The 24,569-nt window shown below is 45.0% G+C and overlaps 1 protein-coding gene across 1 annotated transcript in view; it reads right to left on the bottom strand.

Annotated features, from left to right (window-relative positions):
* Nucleotides 1-357: 357 nt before the first annotated feature.
* SLC25A26 (solute carrier family 25 member 26) overlaps nucleotides 358-24,569 on the bottom strand; it is an 82,825-nt gene continuing 58,613 nt past the window's right edge. Inside the window, exons 7-10 of the mRNA XM_082288963.1 lie at nucleotides 15,364-15,433; nucleotides 7,400-7,464; nucleotides 5,912-5,985; nucleotides 358-952 (exon numbers count right to left, since the gene is read on the bottom strand). Coding sequence (XP_082145089.1) covers nucleotides 856-952; nucleotides 5,912-5,985; nucleotides 7,400-7,464; nucleotides 15,364-15,433 — 306 coding nt within the window. The 3' untranslated portion in view covers nucleotides 358-855. The remainder of the gene's footprint in view (nucleotides 953-5,911; nucleotides 5,986-7,399; nucleotides 7,465-15,363; nucleotides 15,434-24,569) is intronic.

Genomic DNA, 24,569 nt, shown 5'->3' with positions numbered 1-24,569 from the left:
CTACGCAAGAACAGCACCAGAATTTTGCTCTGCCTGCCAGCAGCCCCCTGAGAGCCCTCAGGATCCACCCTTACCTCGGCAGAACTCCGATGTTCTCCCTGCCTTACCCTCCCAGCCTCCCTCCCGTGCTTCAGCACTTCCATCCTCCTGCTGCTTCAGCAGCTGAGGGATGAAGACCAAAAGAAGGCAGAGCTCCATGTCTTTGCACAAGCACTGCTGTAAAATAATACAAGCCCATGCTTTTACTGGAGAAATGTGAGTGTGATTAATAAAGCTGCGTTGGCTTCCTCACAGGAATGCTTGCTGAGCACCTGTACGTATAAACAGGAATATAAACTTCCACAAATACAGCTCAAATCAGAAACAAATGGATTATTGTCTTTTACAAAGAGCTCTCCCAAGCCAGAATCCTTTCGGTGCTGTTGGAGGGCAGCAGGCTGTAACTCTATCAGCCCTTCCCCTCCCCTGTTACGAGGCAGGTGCCACTGAACGATGAAAACTTGCTTTATTTCAGCCTCCCCACAGCCCCCGAGCCAGAGCTTTCCAAAACACTTTCCCTGCAGGAGTTCTAATAACGCCTTTCGCAGCCACCGTAATTAGCTGTTTACCCCCCAAACATTACTTTTTTGGCACAACTCTTCACAATGACCTCACCCACTTTCCATGCAGGAAAATTTCATGTTTGGGAAGCTGGATTATTGGAGGATTTAGTTTTCTCTAGCAGGGAGAGTGGCTCTCAGCCTGCGGGACAGCTGCTGTGAGGGGTGCAGGAGGAAGGCTCTGCTCCCAGCCCGACTCCTCCTCTGCCTCGGCGGCTTCTCCGGCTTCTCCCCCCGCAGGAGCGGCCGGGCTGGCTCAGAGCAGCAGCTGCCGAGTCTTCTCATATGTCCCCAGGAAGATGAAGCCTCCCAGGCTGATGGCTGCCATCCGTGGGACAACACCTGCGAACAAGCTGAAGGCAAAGGAAAAGCAGTTTAAGAGGACGAACCGGGAGCAGATGCAGGGGCTTCGGAAGACAAAGCCAAGAAAAACTCTCTCTTGCTGGTTTCTTAAATCCCACCCCACTGCTCACTGAAGGAATCTGTCTGGGCTTCCCTAACACAGCACTCCCAAAGCTTGTGATTTTTAAGCCCTCTCCACACTCCTCAGGTGCAGAAGGAAAAGGCAGGAGGCTATTATGGGCCACTGGAAAGGGGAGCTCGGACACATGCCACAAAGAGCTGCAGACTGGGAACATCCTGTCTGCAGGTGGGAACATCCTGTCCTCCACTGCCCCCACCAGCCCCTCTGTGTCAGGGGCTCCCCCTTGCAGAGACAGCCCTGCTCACTGCAGTGGCTCATTCCCAGCAACATGCAATAGCCGTGAAGGAGAAGAAATATTCAATTTATGGCACCTTCACCTTTTTTAGGTGCCTGATCTTCATAGTTCTTTGAAATTAATAGGAAACTTGTGCAAAGCCAATTGCTTGACACATCTAAAGTCACAGTTGGTTTAACATCTTCAGGACAGGCCAGTGTATCCTCCCAGAGGATTACAGGCTTCCTTTGTGGCAAGCAAGGATTAAACATTAGGCTTGAATCCGTCTGGCATCCCACCTCCTTCCAGATCTATCACCCTCGGCCTGGCTGAGGTCCACAGGGATCCTGTTCCTGGCTTTTCCAAACACTGCATGGTCCTTGCTAAGAGCATTGCCCACAGTGGGACATGGTGTAATTCCTGGTGAGACCTGGCTGCTCAGGAGCTCCCTGCTCCTGCTGCACAGGAAAACCTCTGACAATAATGAGCTCTGCTAAGGAGCCTGGAGCACACAGGCAGATGGAAACATTTTATGGCTTTACTAGACAGCAATTGGGTCTATTACCATAATGACAGCTTTAAAACAGAGTAATTTGTACAAGGCATGTATGGACAGAGCACTGGTAGGGCAAATCCTAGGGAGCAGCACACACCATCCCTCTCCTGCCGAATTAGGGAGCCTCATTACGGGAGCAGGGGCAGATATTCGTTTCCAGAACAGCCCACTCGAGACACAGCTATTACACAAACAGGGGCCCATAACTGAGTTAACCCAGAAGCTGCATCCCTGGCAACCCCTATTACCAACCATCACTTCCAAGAATCCTGGCCCTGGTTCTCCCAGTTCCTGTTCCCACCTGCCACCCGTGGCCTCTCCACACTTTCCCCATGGGCTCCCTTTCTGCATGAGGGCAGAGCTGAACAGCTGCAGGCAGGTCCCAAATCCAGAGAGCGGAGCTCTGTGGCAGGTCTGATCTGAACTGCTCTCTGCTGGGCCATGCCTGCCCCCATCAGCAGATGAGATAAATTGGGTTTATTTCTGCTGGCCCCATCAGAAACCACTCTGGTGGGTAGAGGTCTGCTGTCTAGCTGGATTTGCTCTCTGGAGATTTCACCTGGCACTCTGCCACTCCTCAGTTCCTAACAGGAGACTAACAGGACCCCTGCAGTTAGACTTTGGATCATTGAATCATTTAGGTTGAAAAAAGACAAGCCCAAAATAACCCAGCACTGCCAAGCCCACCCCTAACCCATGTTCCCAAGCACCACAGTTACACACTTCTACAACACTTCCAGGCTTGCTGATTCCACCACTTCCCAGGGAAAGACGGTAAGGCAATGCAGGGCCTGGACACAGCACAGAGGGGCCAGTGCTGAAAAAAGCACCGTGTAACCTAAGAAATACCCTGTGGACCAATGAGGTGGCCATACTGACACAAACTGCTGCTCTCCTCTGGCCACAGCTCTGCGCCCAGCTCTGCGCCCAGCTCTCTCTGTGGGCAGCTTGTGTTCTGCACAGCAGCCGGCAGGGCTGGCTGTGAGGAGCAGCATGGCTCGGGTTCAGCGGGCAGCAGGGACCGAGGGCGAGCAGGCTGAGCGGGGCCGCCGAGCGGGGCGAGCAGAGGCCGGGCAGGAGAGGGAGGACGGGCCGGGCCCGCAGCAGCGCCAGGCACGGGGCTCCTCGGGGAGGCCTCGGGCAGCCGATAAATGGCACACAATGAGCCGAAGTGACGCTGTTCATAATGGTTTTTATATCCCACAGCTCCTCCCATGGTTTTCCCATTCACAGGAGATTAGTGGACAGTCTGGAGAGTCTCACCCCACAACAGGGTTACCTCGCCTCTCGGGGTGTAATTTGCAGGCTGGTGGTGGAGGCTTTCTCCCCCCTGGTTGGCTGCCTGGCAAAATTCCCTCAGAGATAAGACCCTTCTGTATTCCCTGAAGACAATTTTGTCTGCTCAGAGGCAGAGCTGCTCTCCTCCCCTTGAGGGGGTAGCCCAGTAACAGAGCCTTTCTCTGTGCATGTGCTGTTACTGCCGAGGCATGTGCCCTTCTGGTACTTTTCCACTGAAATCGAGATTCATAACTCACACTTCAACAAATAAAACTAAAACGATGTTGAGGGATTATTAAATCAGTACCTCACACGTGCCAACTTCACTCCAACCACGAAGCTCATGGGAGGAACAGGACACCTGGTGCAAAACCACCAGCTCCATCCCCAGCTCCACAGAGGCCACCTCACCAACATTACCACTCCAATAATCCTTGTGTTTCTCACCGATGAATTGGGAAGCTTCATCCATGGCTTTAAAACACCATCTCCTTGTGTGAAAAGCTGTCAGACAAGATGCAAACTTCCTTTCCTGTGAATGATTCCTCTACCCCTCTGGCAAGAGCAAAGAGGTGCACAGATCCACTCACCCCATTGCTATCCTAACCCCTACCACAGTCCTGGCTCTCCCTGGACAGAAATGGATGTGGAATTTCTTGGCACGAAGCAGAGGGATTTACTAGGTGCAGACCAGGAAGCTGAGCCCTGTGCTCTGGTTTTAATAAGGTGGCAATAAGCAATGTGTCTTTCTGCCCTCAGAATTCCTCCTCTTCAAGTACGAGATTTATTAGAGGAGCCATAAATCATGTCATGTTGCAACTGGCCAAAAAAGCCCGACATTTTTATTGGTTTTGATTAATAGATTTATAATTGGCAGCAGGCATGACAGCCTCTGCGTTTATTTTTCCCAAGACTTTCTTCCTTTTCCTTGCAGCTGACGCAGCTTGGCCTCCTTTACATGTTACTTTTTCTCCAGATCTCTTATTGTTTTGATTTCAACTGAATTGTGTTCCCTTTGGTCCTAGTCCACTGGTACTATCTTTGGGCAGAGTTTAATTCTGGGTTGTTTAGAAAAGGGCACTGCTGAACCACCCTGAAAAGAACACAAACATATATTTTTACTTTCTGCTGTTGGCTGGGGTACGGGGCAGGTTTTCTCAGTCAAATCCAGGCCTCTTCACACCCTTCAGAGCTCAACTTCCACCAGCAGCCGACATGGCCTCACTTCTTCCAGTCCCTTTCAAAACATGCCTTAGAGTCCAAGCCATGTAGGACCCCAAACTCATCCACTGCCACATCACCTCATCCCCTCCAAGAGGCAAACCTGAGACAGCCCATCCCTGAGTGTTGCCGGGGGGGACAGCTGGATACCTTCCTGGAATCGGTGTTCAGGAACTTCCTGCAATTTGTTTTGAATTATTTCCCACATGTGTAGAAAGAGGGTTGGACTTTTATTAGCCAGGCAAGCAGAGATCAGATGTTCTGAGAAAGCTGTCCCCCGCAAAGATGCGATGTGCACAATGCTTCAGGCAACAAAGGTTAAAACAGTGCCCTGAAAGAGTGAGAGGGTTAAAAACCTAGGGAAAATTACAGGGAAAAGCCCCAAGCTTCAAAAAACCCCCTTCATTTCTCTTCCAGGCCAAAGGCAGGTGAGACATGAGCCCTGCTGAAGGAAGCACAGGCTGAACTTCATGGACTGGAGAAGTTAAGACATATATTCACTTTCAGAGGCCAACTACTGGTGTAAGACACACACTCAAAGAGGACAAGGTAGTGTAAGTGAAGCAGTGTCAGTAAAACTCAATAATAATTCTGACACCTCAAAATGTTGTAGAAACATTAGCAGAAGACTCTGTATTCCTACACTGCTCCAAGGTCAGGAGAGCAATTCTCTGTCTCAGGACTGGACAAAGTGAGGCACTTAAGAGACTGGATGGACATCACCCCAGACTTCCACAGCCGGTCAGAGGAAAGCCCAGAACATTCCTACACTCTGGCTACAGCAGGAAAGCCCCGGAGAGCTGATCTGTGGCTGCTCAGACCTACTCTTTGTACTCAAGCCTGGCTCAGAAAACTTGTGCTTTTGCAATGCGTTCCACACTGCAAAAATCTGGGGCCACGTGCTCAAGGCCAGACCTAACAGGAGGTTCAAAGCACAAGTCAGGGAGCACACGGCTCCCTCCATCTGCTTCAGCTTTTCCCTACACTGGCATTGCCTGCTCACTTTGCACTTCGCAGCAAGAATGGACAATTGAAAGGAACAGAGGAGACCTTGCTGGTGCTTTCAAATCTACAAGAAATTGCCAGGAGGAGGAAAAACTGTCCATAAGGGGCATGTGGATCCTATGCTGGCCTTTCCCAACACCTCAGGAGAGGTGATTCACACCCCTCAAATAAAACTGTCGTCTTGTGTCTGAATTTAAATGGATACAAATCACAAACGCACACATTCACAGGGAAAAGTCCATCATGGGTTATTAACACAAAGCCACCCTCGCCTCTGACACCTGGAGCTAGGCTTAGAGGTTGGATACATTCCCAACAATGCCCCTTTTCTGTGCTCTTCCCTGGACACTGCCCCCAGCCAGTGCTAAGGTGAGGACACTCAACCTCCCTGAGGAACTTGTTCTTGGCTACCTGACTGTTGCTCCCTGTCCAGGTGTACAGCAATCAAAAGGCTTTTCTGTATGCCAGTATTTAAATATAAACAGATCCCATCCCATCCTCTCACACCCCCTAACACACAGACACACAACCCCTGAGGTGCAGCATGTCCTTACCCTGACAGGCCTTGTGTCCTCCAGATGCCACCAAGGGCAGCCAGAACATTCCCACTGGCATTGCTGGAACCAGCCTGCACCACAGGGAGAGAGAGATTGGGAACTGTTGGCAGAGGTTTAGTTATTTACTGAGCACCTGTCCCTGGTTAGTGGGAATGACAGGAATTACAGACATCCTAACGACCTCATTACCCCAGGCACAGGCAAAAGCTCCTCGTCTCCAGGAATGAAATAAAGGACACAAAGTGAAACAGAGGCACAGAAGAACAAAGCAATCAAGGTCACAGAGCTGGTTAGTTCAGAACTGGACACCCAGTCCCTTCTGCACTACACTCAGCTCTACATCCAGCAGCTTATTCTGCAGAAAGATATGAATAAAAACACAGTCTCAAAGCACCAACAAGTGACTTTGCTGCTCCTTTAGATTTAAAAGAACCAAAAAAAACCCTGAGTAGTGAAATGCATGTGAAAATTGTCTTGAGTGCAAAACAGAGGACAAACAGCAGGACTAGAGACAATTAAATTCCATGTGTGACCTAGTTAATGTGAGATGACTAATATAAATGGAATGGTCCCAGAACACCTCAGAGCATCCTCATTTCTTTACCTGGTTGCTCAGGAGAGAGGCAGAGATAAATGAAACCCAGTTCTTACAGGTTTATCGCTGACACTATCCAAAGACAAAGAAGCTGCAGCAGGCACAAGCCAGCAATGACAGATACACAACACAGCAACATGGCGAGCATAGATGTGACTCAGCTGGGGAGGTGCACATTATCAACAAGAAACACCCCAAATTGAGAGACCAGAGCAACAGGGTGAAAAACACCCACAGAAACTTCACAATGCCCATTCTTCACCAACACAACAGCTCTCTTCAGGGCTGGGAGAAAGGCTTTAGGAACATCCACCTGCCAAGGGCTCTTAGCTCTGTGGCTGTCAGCTCTGCTCTGGGTCAGTGAGATGATGATGGGAACATCAGACTCACTAACAATTTCTAAACTTACTAAACTCACTGATCTTATAAGCAATCTTCCTTCTGCCAACCCCCCATCACAGTCTCTATAGCTTAACTTTTTAGGACAGAAAACCCAGTACCAAGCCCTCCTCAGAAAAGACATACACACACTCTGAATTTTCAAAACAACAGCGGAATAAATCCCTGATGGGCAATTTAACTTCAGGTGTCCGACTCTGCAAGGCTTTTCTCCTAAAGACACTGCATGAGATTCTGGAAGCTGAGCACAAGCCCAAGTCTGTTTCAGACAGCTCCTTTGGGAAAGGACCAGAGAGGAGCATTCAAGGAAAGGAACACAACAATTTCATTAGTTCTGCATGCAGTGCCTGTTCACATCTACTCCTGCCTTCGAGGACAAGAGCAGAAATGATTATTAATAGGTGCTGGATTTCAGTCTGTAACGACCCTACAGAAACCCTGGAATACCCAGGCCATTCACCAGCCTGTCTGGTGGCCTCGTTCACTCTTACCTTTGCCAACATAATTCTCGTCTTTGCTACGTCGAGAGGTGTGGTGACTGCAGCTGCAAATCCACCTGAGAAAATTAAAATACCAAGCACAAGTGAGACATTGTTGTGTGAATATAAATGCCACACTGCCTATAATTCCCAGGGCTGTGGTCAACACTGCTCTGTTATTAATGCCCACAGCACGTTCCCTCACGTCAGAGCCCAGGTACGTCTGTCCAAGGTCCATACACAGAGTGTTTTGTTACTGTGTATTGACTTTAGAAAACAGCTCTCTGCTGGTTAACTGTAAATCCAAACATCCCCAGGGGCATTACTGTCTTTTTGTTCTGGACTCTGTACATATACGAACATATGAAGGTTGCAAGGATAACAGAACATCTACAGCAAGTTTGGAAGGAAGAAACTGCTTACTCATTTGCAGAGATGGGAAAATAAACCAGTCACACTGTGTTCTACCTAGAGAATTAAAGTCTGACCATGTAAATGCTAGAAAGATAGAAACATGTTCTGTATCTGAAACACATATGCTTGGGCTCCTCAGTAGATAGACACAAACTGGATCTGGGACTGTTTCAAGGAAAAAAGACAAGTCAGTGTTTGGGATGGAGCTCATCTCCAACAGATTAAATCAGCTCCACTTTGGATAACAACAATGTGAAGCTGCCCAAGGGTCTTAGAAAACTGTCAGAAGTCTGCTGCCACAAGTGCCATCTTACCCTCAGGGGCATTTTTATTCTCTACTCACTCCCAAACTTCACCCTTGGAGCTCATTACTGTCACTTGCCACAGCCAGCTCAGCTGTGACTTTCCTCCTGAAAGCCAGAAATCTTCAGCTTATCCATCTGCATGTCTCATCCCCAAACATGTGTGTGTCTGGCTCTGTATTTTAACCCTGTGACTACAGCCTGGCCTCTTGTGCTATCTAGGGACCAGCTTTGCTGCTTTTCCTCCCAGGATTTTATCCCCTTTGCCTTATTTCCCCATCCTAAAATCAACTCTAATCTTTCCCTCCTCTGTTCAAAATATTTCAAAAGAGTAATTCATGCTGAGGAAGAGCCAAAGTGAAGGAAACTTCTGAAATGCAGGAGCAGCAGTAAGTGAAGAATGAAAGGGGAAGAAAGGGGGGAGAAAAGAGAGCAAGAGACTAGTTCTGAAATCTTTCTTCTTCCTCCTAATTTTTTTTTTTCCTCTGGAGCTTGTATAAATCCTGTATCTGCTACAGCTGGGAACAAAGTGACTCCAAAGACTGAAGCCTACACAGTACCCAGGGAATAAGCCAAAAATAATCTGTTTTCTGTTCCAAGTTTTATGGAATGTAGAAAAATTGATCTCTCTTTTCTTGGGATGGGAGAGGGGGGGAAAAAACATTTCTTCTAAAATCTGTAAAGTAATAAAAAATCCATTTTCCCTGCTGGCTTGTGTTTTTACCTGCATCTCTCTCTCTCAACCACCTTAACTTGAACATATTAAACCTCTGTTTTCCGACAGAGGAGGCTGGGCCAGCTGGCACCCTACTTGACTTCTTACAGTTCATTAAGGAATGTCCCATGACAGTTCAGGAGATGCAGTAAGGCACATGTGCAGTGCCCTGGATCTCAAACAAGAATAGCAGGAAAGCTGAGTTAGTGAACAGCCCAAATGCCTGGTTTAGGAGCAGCTTCCACTCCCATTAGGTTGGCCCATGTGGTTCACTATGCCGGAAGCTTTCTAGCAGTGATACCTCACTAAAAAGCAGAAAAAATGGGCTGTATTCAAGAAGTCAAAGCAGAAACTATGAGCAAGTTAAACTAAATTCCAGTCAATTCTTGGACCTTCTTTAAGGTCAGAAAATCCTTTTATTGTGAGCCAGTTTTTGCATAAGTGACCAAAAGGCTTTGAGAGAATGGTCTGGATAGAAACTTTGGTACTCATGTCAGCAATGTATTTTTAGAATGGTAAAAAATAATCTCCATGGAAAATAGTGGCTTTACAAGTCTGGATGTAGAAGCCCTTCCTTTGCCCACAGACCAAGCTAAAATTAAACAGTGAACCACATGGCTGTCAGGCCTGTGTCAAGCAAAAAAATCACAAAGCATCACCCAGCTCTGATGGCAACACTTTAGTCAGACTAACTTATGTCCCTTATCAGATCTCTGTAACTTTTTTTATGCATTTATTCCTGAGAGTTTCTTATTGGCAGCAGCTTCAGTCTTGGCTGATAAGAGTGATTAGAACAAACACAATTTATCCTGGCATGATGTTCCCAAATTCTTATCTGAAAAGTTTAATCAAGGTTGATTGGTTTTCATTTTTTCCCCAGCTGACATCTGGATCTTCCCTACTCTTTTGTTACTAAATTTCAATGTTTCTTTTTTCATCACTGGGAAGTATTTGGTACAGATTTACCAATCAATTCAGAATGGCAACAGCAACAATAAAATGCTTCATAAGCACAACAAGCAGCAGAATAGCGGCTAAATTAAAAGCAAGTTTGTATATGCTTGACAAAAACATGAGATTAAAGCTAGCATTTGTTGGGGACTGCTTTTTATTGAAGACAGAGTTTGACAAAATGAATATTCTCCAGCCTTAACTCTAAATCTTCAAGATAATTTTACAGTGACCTCTTAAAGCTTAGTACAGAGGTACCCAGGAACAGGGTAAAGGAACTTAAAACTTGACTGCTTCCAATCACCAGATTGATAGAACAGATGCAAACTGTCTGTTCATTGAAAATAGGAGGGCTGTGCAGTGCACTAATACACCATAGGGCCCAATGGATCTTTAAATCACTTATTTATTAAATAAATCATTCAATTCCTGCTCTCACTGAACTCACCAAGAACTGCCACATGAGGCTGGAGTCTGCTCCACTAATCAGCAACCAGGAAAAGCATCAGAGTATCAGGTGGACAAGAAAGGCCCAAACACATCCAGACTCCCACTCCTAAATCATCCTGGTTTCTCTGCAGAGCTGATGGAGAAAAAGGCACCTTTGCAGGCAGTCTGTGTCCAGGCTCATTCACCAACTCAGTCTTGGAGAAGGCTCCTTTTTCCCTTGCCCTAGACAGATCTGGGGATGACTTGGGCTCAGCAAACATGCATAAAGATGGATTTTCACATGGGAGAAGGCTCTTGGCTCTTTAGTACTTCTAGCAGAGTGACAAATTCCTCTATTGGGAAAATAAACCTTCGTGCAGTAGTGGAAAATTCATCATCCATCTCCCAAGAAGTTACAATGGTCACTGTACATTCACACATCAGCTGAGCAGCCAAACTTTACCAAGTCAGGATGTTAAACAGAAAATCCCCCTGCTACTCACACTTTCCCAGTGACCAGTCCTTGATGCAAGTGCTGGTGACAGACATCTGCAGAAAATGATTTACCTTTATTTGGCAATAAGAATAAAAAGACTTGAAGACTTAAGATATTCCCCATGGTTGCTGCTGGCACTTTCTACCATTTTAGCTGTCATACACAACTAAAAGCATCAGAGCAGAGTGAAATACTTCACCTGGGAACAATTCATAACCCTAGGTTCTCGCAGCCTGTAGAATTTGCTGCTACAGGAAAAGGTACACAATCCTCAAATAAGATCCTATGAAGGGAGGAAGACAAGTTCTCCTTCAGTTTTGGCGTCTTGCTTTTCTGTACCATTTTAACTTCTCCTCCCCTTTTCACAAGGGTCCAGGGAATCCTTCTGGCCATTACAGGGGTTCTCCCTGATTCTGAGTTCCTGTCATATGGCCAGACCCCCGCTTTCTCTTCTGCAATACCAGTCCTGTTCTGTAGGTCATGCTCACTTCAAGAGACAGCAATTTGTTCCTTGTTGGAATTAGTTCATCTTAGGAAAAGAAAAAAAATTCCAGTCGAACTGTACTATTGGCTTTCTTCATTATTACTTTCTGTACTGACATCTGGAGATTACCCAGGACCGATTCAGGATCACATCCCAATTTCCAGGTTGAAAAACTGAGTGGCTCAGGTCCAATGCTAAACCTCACAGCATCCTCTTACACTGACTGATTTCCAAGTTCACAAATGGTCTTTTTCAGAACTCTTCAATCAATAAGTTCTTATTTGAACTTTTATTTTACTGATACCATGTTAAATTTTTTTAAAAGGAAGTTATTCTGGTCCTTTATCAGCGTGGGAACACCACCTGCCTAAAGTAGAGCGAAGTGATCTGAGAACGTCTTTGGATTTCAGCAGAAATACCAAGACAAAGCACTGCACCCTCCAGAGATTTAACCAATTCAGGGTTAGGAGCATGTTCCAAGCAGACTCTGCAGGGAAATCTTGAGAACTAGTCAAAAATTTATTCAGAGCTATAGAGTTAAAGAGGCTTTTAGACACAGTGTGTAATCTTGTCAGAGCTGATTAGATCAAAACAAAAGTGATGGGAAATCCTCCCTGTTAATGTGCAAAAAGCTCTCCTTAGTGCATTATGACTCACTGGACTTGCACCTCCATTCCTGGTGACTTTGTCACCACACAGCATTAATTATTAATGTTAAGCCACACTTTTTCTTATGGCAGTGACAAAGAAGGCAGCTTAACAGGGGCAATTTTCAGTCACATTAAATGGACATTAGGTTCTTTGACAAGCTCGGGATCACCTTGCTGCTCCAGGGCACTATTTTTCTTTCCCAACAGCTAATACCCAATGGCAGGATTTCCTTGCCACTGACCTACTTCCATGGAGAACACAGGAAACCCACACAGAAGCTCTCCTGGGATAGCCTGCCTTGGTACACTGCAGGGCTGGGGTAGTCCAGCCAGGCAGTCTAAATCCAGAGAACACTTGAGCATGGGGTGAAACCAGAACCATGCCTGTATGGGGACATGCTTCCCTCCTCTGCCTCCATACCCTGCCCAGATCTGGGGTGGTGTCCAAACAGTTCAGACACGAGGCAAGGTTTGGTTAAAACACAACCTCAGGCTTAAAATCTCGTTTAGATCTACCCTTGGGTTCTTCCCCACTGACTGCTCAGGTATCACCTTTTCCCACTCCCTGGCTGCTCCAAACATCTCTGTTAAGACACCAAAGATGATGATAAAGCTGGACAAGGCACTGAGGGATTAAATTATTAACAGATGAGTCAGAGAGGATTCCAAATCTCTCATATTTATGTTCATGCCTATTATATTTCCATTAAAAGCCCATGGATCACATACATCTATCTTACATATGAGGGCAGCGTTGGGCCTCTTGCAGCACTTTGGCTGAAACTGCTGCCATTTCACAGGCACTGGGGATGCAATTCAACAGATTGTTGCTCTTGGTTCTGTCTTCACCAAATAGTTATAACCAACTCATACAGACACACACGTGTGTGTGCCATAAAGGGAAGCTAAACAGGACTTTTCTTTCAGTTTCTTTCAGCTTATTACCCTGCCCCTCAGGACCTCTAACATATTTTTAGAAAGTATTGAATTCAAGCGAAGAACACAGGAGAAAAGCCTGTCTGTGTGATTTCACCATCCCACCACCACCATGGTGGCTTTTGGCAGCATTTCTGTGTGCAAAGGTTGTTTTTTGGATAACATTTGCCTTTTAAGATTTATAACACAGTGATTTTAAATCACTTCTATGCACACATCCACCTTGTTTAATTCCCAGGGAACTGGTGGGGTTTTAATTTTTTTGTTTTGGGATGGAAAGAAAGCGATAAAGAGTTTGGTTGGCTTTTTCTTCCCTCATCTGAAGCTACATGTAGGTAGTCAATAATTTTTAACTCTGGAATCCATTGTTCAGAATGCAGGAAATTATTGTTCCACTGCCTCCCCTCAGCAAAAAGGCTAAATATTTTCAGTGAAATAGAATGGATGTGGTACCAGAATAGATCAATATCAGAGCCAGCTTGTTCCATACCTCAGGGGGAGGCAATGGAGACAGAGGGGAAGGTTCTGATCCAAAAAAGAGTTCAACCTCCTAAGCTTTGAAGCAGGTCGTCAAAGGACACATGAGAAAGGAAGATTACAATACTGCTGGTGAAAAGGAAAGAATAGGGAGACAAAGCACACAGAAGAAAAACCAGGCTGAAGGAGGGATAACCCAGAGAATATTCATCCTCACCAATTACAACATGATCTACAAATTACAACTCCAGCTCTTCAAAGATTCGTGCTTGGGGAATAGAGCCTAGGAAGGCAACCAGGCCAAGTGTCTCATCTACCACCACATGGACCTGGAAGTCTCTGTGCTGCTCCAGGACCTAGTGTCTCCTCCAACACCAAGTGTTGGTGTCCCCAGTGTGTGCCAAAGGACAGTGAGCACATGTCCATGCACAGCTGTGCCTCTGGACGCTCCTTCTGCAAGATTTCTGCTAGAAAAGGAGCAGACAGTGCTGAACATCCACTAAATAGTAGCAAGTCCAAGCACAACTGGTCAGAATTAGGACATACAGAGAAGGAATTGGAGGCACTGGGCTAAATTTCCAGCTGAGACACCAAATTGGACCTCAGGAAATTACTCTGCAAGGCCTTGGGTAAATCAGATAACCTTTCCAGCTCTCTGAACATGCCTGAACGCAGTTTTTGTATCAATCTAACTGTAAAGAAATCCACAGAGGTAATGATCCCCATCACACCTGCAGACATACAGATTGAATTTTAAAGCATTTTTAGTCTGTTAGCTTGATTTGTTTCAAAACAAAAATGAAAGATCTGCTTCATTCGCTCTTATTTTGTTTGCACTGATTGATGAAGTCAGTGTAAAATCCAACAACAGGATCTTAAGCAGAATAAAACTCCCTTCCCATCAACATAAACAGAAAAAATACAGCTGGACAAGACCACAAGAGGTCACCTAAAATATTCTCTCAGCCCTAAAATGGAATCAGTTCTACCTAAACCATTCCCTCACTGCTCACACACCCAATCTACTTAACTCTGTGCAGCAACAGCCACACTGCCTCCCCTCAGCTGTGCAGTTTCTGTGACCTTCAAAATGAAGCCTCAGTCTCTGCTGGAATTCTGCTGCTATTAATACTTCATTTCCCCTAACAGAACTTATTTTTAAAAAACTACATACAGTGTAATGACTCTGATTTTTTAAGCTATCAAAGAACAAGCTTTGCTTTTGATAATCTCTTTTTCAAGAAATGCTATAATTTCTCTTTAAACAGGATTTATTTTTTCCACATATTCTCTTACTGGTTTGGAATCTCAACATGTATTTTAGCTCCGTGGGGAAAAAGCTCTGGCTATCCATCCCTTTACTATTAATCTGTTTTTTCTATTAAGACAGTTGAATCTCTCCTCCCTCAAACTTGTCAGCTATACTGATGAGTCATTAATTGATTTTTTTCCCCTCTTTTTGTTTTTTTGGAAACAAGTACAGTAGGCTAAAATCAAGCAAGAAGACTACTGAAAAATTCAATTAACTTCTGGCTTGTTTGGTAATGAATAGTGCAGTATTGTATTCTGCCACTCTTTATTCTTGTTGTAGTGTCTGGAGATTGCCCAGATGTTTCATCCTCTGGGTTTTTTTGCTGAAGAAGGTATTGCCTCCAGGCTGAGCAGTGCTGGCCCTCTGCTCTCCTGCCTCTAGTTAATCTATGTGGCTGTCAGAGCTGTCACAGGAATGGTGAATCACGGCCTCTGCAATCACTTCAGCCCCTGGGGAAGTGCTCAGAGCGAACAGCTGCACAAACCCCCACCCAAGCAAGGTTTCTCCTGGATGAGGATTTTACAAATCAACTTTGAAATAATCACAAAGCCTGACTGACAGGGCCACAGTTTTTAAATAACAGAAATTTGTCAAAAACAAATTGGTTGTCTTTCAAACAGACACCCTAGTTGAGTTTTTTTTTCTTCTTCTCTTTCCTTTGCTGACTTTCGTATTTCCAAACAACTGGATCCGTTTTCTTCTAAACAAACTTGAATTACAAAGGAATGTTGTTCTGCTATACTTAATAGATTTGCACATTTTTCCCTTTCTTCTTTAGTCTTTCCCAGTATAACATGTAATCCTTTGCACCTGCAAAAGCTCCACAGACTGCTGACTGCCAAGAATCCACCACGTGACCCTGCTTCCATGACCAGAGATCCTGTGTTTAAAGAGAAAGGAAAATAAAAAGTTATTAAATGCTTGAATCTATCTGATCCCCATGTGAGTTAACTCTGAGGATGGGAACTTAAGAGAAAAGCTATTTTTGCGGCATTTTTGAGTGATGTAATAAGTGATTTTTCCCAAGGAACTTGTGTATTTGAACAAGCAGACGGAGTGAGAAAGACGTCTGGAACTGAGGAGGGCTTGAAGCAAATTGCTTTCAGGGAATTCATATGTATGTATTTAAGCCTGTGGCCATGCAACTTTGCAAATATTTTGTGAATTTATTTTCTTTTTGGCAGATAAAACAGCACCAAGTAAAACACTGAGCGGGAGAGCGGCATGCAAGAACCAGTATCAGCTCAGCCTCGATGTACCCAAGGCTCCCATTTAAAATGAACAGCTTCCACTACCACCAGATACAAGTCCTGTTTGCTCCCCTACATTTCTTAAACCAACCCTTCCCCTCACACTGCCCAAAAACCCCCATCGTTAAGAAATTACTCTTCTCACTCCCATTATATCCCAAAGCAGGTGTGTCTCTGTTTTTCACTTGGTGTCATTAGGGACCACACACCCTCCTCTCCATGGCTCCCACACACCCTGCTCCCATCCATTAACTCACAGCAGCGTTTAAACACACACATTTAAAGCCCCAACTAAACAGTGCCTTCCAAAAACACCTCTCAAGTCACGTCACACTATTTGATGAGCCTGGTCAGTACCAGCAGCAAAGGCCAGTCTGCTGCGAGGGGTTTACCGTGGCAGCTACAGTCACTGTGTTCTCTCCTCCTTCACCCTGCTCCATCACCCCTTTCCCATCTCCTGAAACACTTCACACTGGAAGCTGTCTGGAGGAGAGGTTTCTGGTTTATGATGTGAGGATCAGTACTGAGCAAAAAGGGATGGGATCCACGGCCCTTCTGAGGCCCACCACAGAGAAATCAGCAATTTTATTTTATAGCTGCGGCATTCTCCTTTTTAAAGTCATGTTACTTCTGTACTATAAAATTTTCTTAAAAGCAACTGGATAGCCGTGCTAGGCTGAGATACTGCTCTTGGACTCCTGGTCTGCAGTACAGCCACTTCCTGCTGGAGCAGGAGAACCCTTCTCTTGTTTGCTGACTCTTCATTTAACATGCTGTCCTCGTGACTCGCTTCTTCCAACTTGGCTGGTGGTTATATTTCAGTTGAATGTTTTAAAAATCAAACTGTTCAAGCAACAATGGCCAGCCACAATGTTGTTTGGTACCCTGCCACAGCTAAATAGCTGCAGCTCTGCTGTACGAAAGCACTGAAGGGGTTCCAGCCTCTTTAATGCTAGCCATTCTTTTCCTGGTGTTTTCGGTATGGGCTGCTATTCTGCCGTCACCCACAGCAGAAACTGATTTTCATCTCATAAATAAATAAATAGAGATTCATAATTCTTCAAAACCATAATATGCTTTTCTGGAATAACTTACAGTCTTTGGACACACAGTTCTCTTGCAACTCAGTCCTGATGGAAGAAGGACACACACTCTCTTAGACAAACTACCTTCCAGAGTATCTGGGTGTTGTCAAAGCATAAATCCCACTTTCAGCACCCATTTGCAAAACACTTCAGGTGCTTAAGAAACCTTGAACTGACAGTCAGGGTTCAGAAACTGAGCTGCTGGAGCCACAGCTTTCTCTTCATAAAAACAGAATTACTGTATTTTTTAATTAAACATTCTCCAAACATCTGTACATCTACAGCTAAACCCGCGAACCCAGAAGAGTTACTGCTGCCATGTAAAAATGCACTGTGGAAGAGCTGCTGAAGGACTAAGAGGAAAACCAGCCCATTAATTCAGACGTTCATGGCTTTGCCAGAAGCCCAGCATATTCTCAGTCATGATGGGGTTTTATGTTAATGTCATTGTCCGAAGAAGAGGGAAAAGGTCATTCTGATTTCTTGGCATGTAGCTCTAAAATCTAGTTTCTGATAAAGCCTGGCTTCCTAGTGCAGCTCTGCACAAAGAGCCTCTGCCAAGCAAGGCAAACGGTGATGAATTCCATCCATTATGCCTGCAAATTGACAACAGGTATTTGCAACAGTCATGCAACATGGAAAATGGTTTAAAAGGGTGGAGCCAGCAACAGTTCAATTGAATTAGGGAAAAGGAGAATTGAGGCTGGAGAACAGGAAGCAAATTCCCCAACAGTGAGGTCTACTGAAGCGCGGAGCCAGCCTCCCCAGGGAGGAGAGGAAAGCCCTCTCCTTTGAGTCATTTAAAAATAGATTGGAGAAGGCACTCAAGACTGTACTGTGGGGAATAATCCTGCGCTGGCAAGGGCAAGATGAGATGACTTCATGTGTTTCTTTCCATCTCCAATTTCGGTGATTCACCCAGAGCTCCAAACCTGAACATGCAGAAGAGCAAGAGGGAAGCACGGCACGAGGACATGATCCTGGAGGAAGCCAAGAGGAACAAGTGTCACAGGGCCAAGAGGACCAGCAGGACTCCGGTCCAAATTCTTTCTAACCGCACGATGCTGTGGGCCAGGATGATGTGCTGGAGGTAACACAAGTTTTCTCTCATAGCCCGTGGACCAACTAATTGACAGGGCTTTGTGGTAAGTCAGGCCTGTAAGTTCTTCAAAAACACTCACCCTTTGAGTGGGTTTAAATACCATTAAAACAGGGCAATGCACAGAAGCTGTTAGAGGTTTTTAGATTACTATAAAACCAGGGCCTTGTTCCTGGAAAGAAACATAGGATCCATATACAGATCTCCCCAAAACACTGACTTTAAACAAAATTGCTGGTTACTGCAGTGATACAGTGCTCAGAGCACACTCTGCCATCCTAGATGCTGCACAGAAGCAGAAGAGCCTTCCACTTGGGAGGATAATAGCAAGAGCTCAGGTCAGGCAGAGCTCAGAGCCCAAGGGGGGCAGCTCAGAGGCTCCAAAAAAGGGCAGAAGTGCCCATGTAATGCCTGCAGAAGCCCCAACGACACTGCTCTCTCTCCACATGCTCCTGCAACGTGAAACACAATCCAGGAATTATGAGCAACACGACTGCAGCAGTTGGCTCAGCTTGGGTTCCCCACCACCATCACCAAAAAGCCTTCTACCTGCTCACACTGTGCTCCTGCTGCAGAAGGCTGCAGAGGATAACCTGACTTTTCCAGGGCAATACCCATTCTCACTAGCATTCGCAGCCTAGGAAAGCAAAATGACAAGGAGCACATTACATGAAAGCAGCCGCCATGCCAAGCCTGTGTCATGTGTATTCTATTAAGCGGAAGGCTGAATAGAAGACTTTGTTTTCTACTTCAAAGGACCCCATCCCAATCTCTCTCTCTCTCTTCCCTTATGAATAACAAATTGGAAATAAATCTTCTGGCTGAAGCGCATGGAAACTCATACAGTTGGGGCCCTCTGCAGCTTCCCAGCTCAATCACATGTTAATTTTTTTTGTAAACACTTTTCTGTGATATATATGTAAATCTCGCTGTGCATTGCTGCACCATGTAAAGCAATACAGCGGGTGTGGCCTCAGGGGATGGGACACAGCGGGAAGCCTGACTGCATATTTCCAATTATTCACAGGGATAATGTTCACAGAGAAGGGTCAAGTTTTATTCGTGGGCAGAACCCTACTTTTCTTCCTAGCGATCCCATTTCTTACTGCTCCATAGGCCAGTGTCCCCTAATTCTCACCACAAACATTATTTAGCTCTTTTGATACTGAGAAAACAAGGACACCCTATTTTTTTGGGCAGAGGGAGCATTGGAAAAGTCACTCTCAGGATATACCAAAGGCCATTCAATCTAAAAACAAAAAAAGAAAATACTACTTTTTTCCTTTTGTCCATGTTTGTGGGCAGCAAATACATCCCCCTGCTTTTAAATACTGCGGGTAAGTATTTGGTGCCCACAAACATGGACTCCTCAGAGTGCTGAGGACACCTGGCCTCCAGATGGCCAATAACCTTTGACCAACGCACACAACTCTTACCTGTGCATGCCTGTCACCTTTGCCACGCATTTGTAGTAAAAGTTTGTGGCAAAAATCAGCTGTCAGCTTTGTGTTCTCAACGCAGCCAGGTCATGGTCTATATTCAGGACATCTAAGCTTTGGTAATCCAGGAAAATGCAATACTCACACTTCTCTCAAACCTGATGACCAGCCCAACACCGCCAATGCTGCAGGAAGCATCACAGAGAATGAGACATCTCTGCCATGGCCTTGCTATTCTTCAAGCCAGAACTCGTGGCATACACTACACTTGAGGCCTGCAGCTGAATAAATATTACAATTCACTCCAATGATAAGTATCTATAGTATCTCTATGTACCCCTCTGTTCACAACAGTGTTCAACTTCATGATAACGGGGGAGAAAAAAATCAGTACAAATTAATCACATGGATCTGTGTGCATGTGCGGTCCTGCAGACTGAGGAAAGAAAAGCAATTTTCATGTTTGCCTTTCCTACTAGGGATTTTACTCACAACGTGGCATTCTGCATGGCTGACCCTTACAGATGCATGGCACATTAGCTACAGGAGAAGCAAAAAATTCACAAGTTGATTGCAGTTGCTATACATAAAGTCAACACGGAACAAAGAACCAAAAGTCCTCCTCAGTGGATTTTTATGTGCATATGTGCAGCATATGGGCAAGTACATGTGTATATTATCTTGCAGGAAACATGCAAGCCCAAACATGGGAAAAATTCAATGATCTAAGTTCACTGTTGACATAAATGCTGAGACTCCATTTGCACTAATGGAGTTGTGCTCACTTACGCCAGTACTGAATTCAGTCCTAGAATTAAACCCACCCAAATCCTAGATAAATTGAAAGAGAACAAAAGTTGGCCTATATGCAAGAGCATATTTTTCATGTTAAAAGCATTTCATTCCCTTTTTCTGCCCATATAATACTGCATTGATGTCTGTGACCCATTTGGATGTAAATCAAAATGGATGTGCTAAAAGCCTGGTTAAAAGGAAATGTTCTTCGAAACAGTGTTCCCATGGCAAGGCAGAACAGCTACACCCAGTTTCCATGGCACAAAGGGACATACAGGGAGGGAAAAAGAACTTCTAAAAAATCACTTCAAAGCCAGCAGGGTTTTCCTTGAGCACCTGCACTGCTACTGCCTAATAGATCTGTGCTTCATAGGTGTGTGTGAATAAATTACATGGAAGGATTACATAAATCTGCTAAGATTCTTCAGCAAATAACAAGTGTCCAAATAAACTCTTTGATATTCAAACATCCCCAGATGTCATTGGCAAGCTCAGCAACTTCTAGAGAACCTCTTGTGGCCTGGGCATGACCAAGAGCATCACAATCTGGCTCTGTATCTATGGACTGTGTAAGCCTGTTTTCCTCTGGTCTGTTTAAATGCTGCATTGATGATCCAAGGCCATCTGACTTTTCCCAAACGTGCCTGCAGTGCTGTGAGCAAGGGTTGCATTTGTTTCTCTCCCTTTGGTGCAGATGGTGTGCAGCATTCCTTGGGCTGTGCCCCAGGACAGCGTGAATGACACTTATTGTGGCAGCAATAAAGCCAGGGCTGTTTGCTCAACAGCTGTTGGGTGCATTGTTCCTTTGTGAGAAAAATGCAGCCGCTCTGCTCATGGCATGGACACGTTACATCCCGCCCCCAAACGCCCCGTGCAAAGCTGTTTTCCTGATTCAGCACCTAAGCAAATGGCAGACAGTGTTATTTAACCATTAGGACTTAATCCCAAAATCAGCCCAACTGTTACTCAAAGAGGGAGCGAGGCATGGTAGAACACTTACTACACTGCCTGCAAGGAAATGGCTTTAAAGCCGGGCCTGGGTTTCATTTACTCTTGACTTATATGCAGCTGAGCACAGAGGAAAGAAATACTAGACTTCTCCAGGAAAAAAGGAAAACAGTCACCTACCTGTAGAGCAGGGAAAGAGCCATTCAAGGCCTAGTTTGGCTACATGCCTCTATTTTCTACTTGCCCTGTTAAGCAGCAACAGATCTGACTGTAAATTTTAGGAGGGAAATAGCATGTGGTTTATTGATTCAATGGTGGAGTTATAAACACATATTATTGCTGAGAACCCCACCTGCCTGGGCAGAAGTATTCTGTAAACTTTTCCTTCTTATTAACTTTAAAAATCAGGTGCAATGAGCTTCAACCAAGGTTAGAGTCTTCACTCTCCACAGAAAGCCATCAAGCAGTCTTTGCACAGCAAGTTTCAAGATATATCTCAAAATCTATCTTCACTGATGACCAAGAGCAAGGCTGAGCTGACCCCTAAAATCAGTTCACACCCTATACTGCCTATACCAGCCCCCAGAAGTTGAGCTCTCTGGAGGGGGGAACCAAGAGAACCAAGCAAATGAGCACATGTGCTATTGTCCTCTAGATCTATAGTTCAGTGCACCAGCACATGCCCCTCAACACAAGTGCCTTGTGCCTATGGTTACAGCTGCACCTGAACAGAAAACAAAGGACTGAAGTCCAACCCCAAACCTGCTCTCTATTGTGTGGGCAGAAACTAGCTTAGAACCAACCCATGGAACTCCTGTTCTGACCCAGCCAATTCTCTGATCCTGCTCAGCCTCACAGGGGAATGGCTGGACTCTCCCCATTCTCTTTTTGTATAACACCTGTTATACTGTGAGACCTACAGGTTTGAGAAAATTATTTTATTGCTAAAACCAGTGACAAAAAATTGTGGGCTCACTAGATCTGCAGGAAGTCTAAGAGTTCTAAATTTTGCTCAGCACTGAGACAGAGGGAAATCCTGGTCCCACTGAGTGCCAGAAGAGTCAGACATCACCTTGAGCATGGTCAGTTGAAGATTTTTATCTTTCTTTGAAGCTCCTGGGCCAGTGGAGCAGCACAGTCTGTGCCAGCCCTCCCAGGGAGGTTGGGTTTGTAGGGGCAGGGCTGGCTGACCCTGATGTTCCATAGTCTTAGCAATGTCCAAGTGTCTGATCTTACGAGTCAGACCTGTCTAATGAAAAAGACAAAAGGTTCCCAGGACAGTAGGTTTGTTTTCCTTAAAAAAATCCACCAACTAAACAAACAAAAACCCCCTTGTTTTTAAGTCAACTCATTTGAGACCTATGTCCTCCTGTCCCGCCTGCTCCTTCCCTCCTCACTGCCTACCAAGGCCTTTTCTCCAGACATACAATACATTTGGTCTATAAAGAGACCATTCTCCCTGTACAGCTGCATTTGAGTAATTCTCAGAGGCTCTGAAGTGCAGCCAACATGCAGAAATATAAAACCCAAGAGGACTGAGTCTTGTTTCACCTGAGAAGGGTTTATCTTACACACAGCACTGTTCTCCACGGGATCTGACCATTTCCACTGAGTCTTAAGAAGCAGGCATTCTTAACAAAATGTTTCTGGACTCAAACCTAACCAGAGGATCTTGATTTTCTGTAGGGTTTTAAAATGCTATTTTACTGAAAAAAAACCCCCACCTGATGCCCTGTATTTCTGTAATGCCCCCCACAGCGGAAATGAAAGTTGTCTTTTTTCTCAGTTCTAAAAGAAAAGAATTATGGATTAAAACATGAAACTTATGATAAATCACTTATGTGCTGCTGGTAGGAACTCGGATATGATGATTACAAGCGCTGAATAAAATGTCTGAACAGAAGAGAATAAAAGTTAAGACAGAAGGCATGGGCTCCACGAGGCCACAGTCATCTGAGCAGAGACTGCACAGCCCTGGCAGCAGGGTGAAAGCAGGAGCTGCACCAGGCTCCGTGTAACCCACAACAATTCCATGCCAAATACACAGCCCACAATGTGAAATTCCCACAGTGGAGAACACACATATAGTATTTCCAAAGCAAGTTACTGAGGCACCCTGGAAATTCCATGGCAGCAAACAAGGGGACTGTATCTTACAACATTAATTCCAAAACCTGAACTAATATGGAAGGCTCTGTGCTTGACTGGTATTTGGGAAGCACACCATATCTATGCTCTGTTGCCTTTCTTCAGGGCCACCTGGTTTTGAGATGGGATCAGAAGCATTAACCCCACACAAAAGAATGTAAACTTGATCAAACTGTCACAGTAATATTCAACCACGGTGCTCTTCTGAGGGTTGGTGTAGCAGAAAGTGAATAAAATTTGTAACACGTTCCCTTCTTTCCCTGAACTCTGAGAAGAATTCAAAATTGTTTTACCTGTGAGACTTGGACTAAAGAGACAGAAAAGAGCTATACTACCCCACCCTGGTTGGGAATTACAAGGTCCTGAAATCTGATACACCATAGCACAGTTTCCTTCTCTCTTTTGGTTTATAGCAATAATCTGTGCCTCAAGCAAAATTTTAAAAAATTGAGAAAAATGGAGAACCGAGAAGAGAAAGGACATTAAGCACACCTTACAGCAGTGGATGCTACCTAAATATTTTTTTAAAAAGACTTTATTTTTAATTAAAAGCACCATAATTACTTTACTGTTGTTTCTTGAGCCATTGTGGACTAAGAAAGGAGTCTATTACCTGTTCCTAAATTGTGTATTCACCTGGGTCACTATCAGTAAGACTTGTACTTGAAGCAGTATCTGTTTCTTGCTAATTACTGCAATCCTCCCTTTGCCAGCACCCACAGCCAATGTAACCTTATAGTTCAGTAATCTATACAATGCTCCCTCTTCTTTCAACATGGTTTAGTGCATGGCATGCAAGTTTGCTCTCACAGGAAACAGCTGGTGCACATTCACAGACAGGAGAAAACTGTGCATGTAAACTCTGTGACTAACGCGTAAGGAACAACCAGAGCAGCTCAGAGTAAAGCAGATAGAGAAAATGGGATATAGAAACACACAATTTGCTACCTATGACAAGCCTTTATTAGGCTTCTTTAAGCTTAACACCCTGCTGCTGGCTGCAGTCAGCCATATCTGAAGGAAAAGGAAACTCTCTCCTTCTTCCATGTGCCTCTCTAACTGTCCTTTCACAGTGGAAAGATTTTCCTCATTTTTATGATTAGCTTGTTCAGGGAATCATAAGACTGAGTCTATCTTCCATCAGCTTATGTAACTTCGTACTAATGGTTTTAAAAATGACACAGCCACAGCACTTGTTCTGTTCTCCTCAGTGAGATGGCCCACACACATCATACACAACTGCTCCCACAGT

This window comes from Coloeus monedula (genome assembly GCF_965178545.1).
Source record: "Coloeus monedula genome assembly, chromosome: 11".
Lineage (NCBI taxonomy): Eukaryota > Metazoa > Chordata > Aves > Passeriformes > Corvidae > Coloeus > Coloeus monedula.
This window is presented reverse-complemented; position numbering and strand designations above follow the sequence as displayed.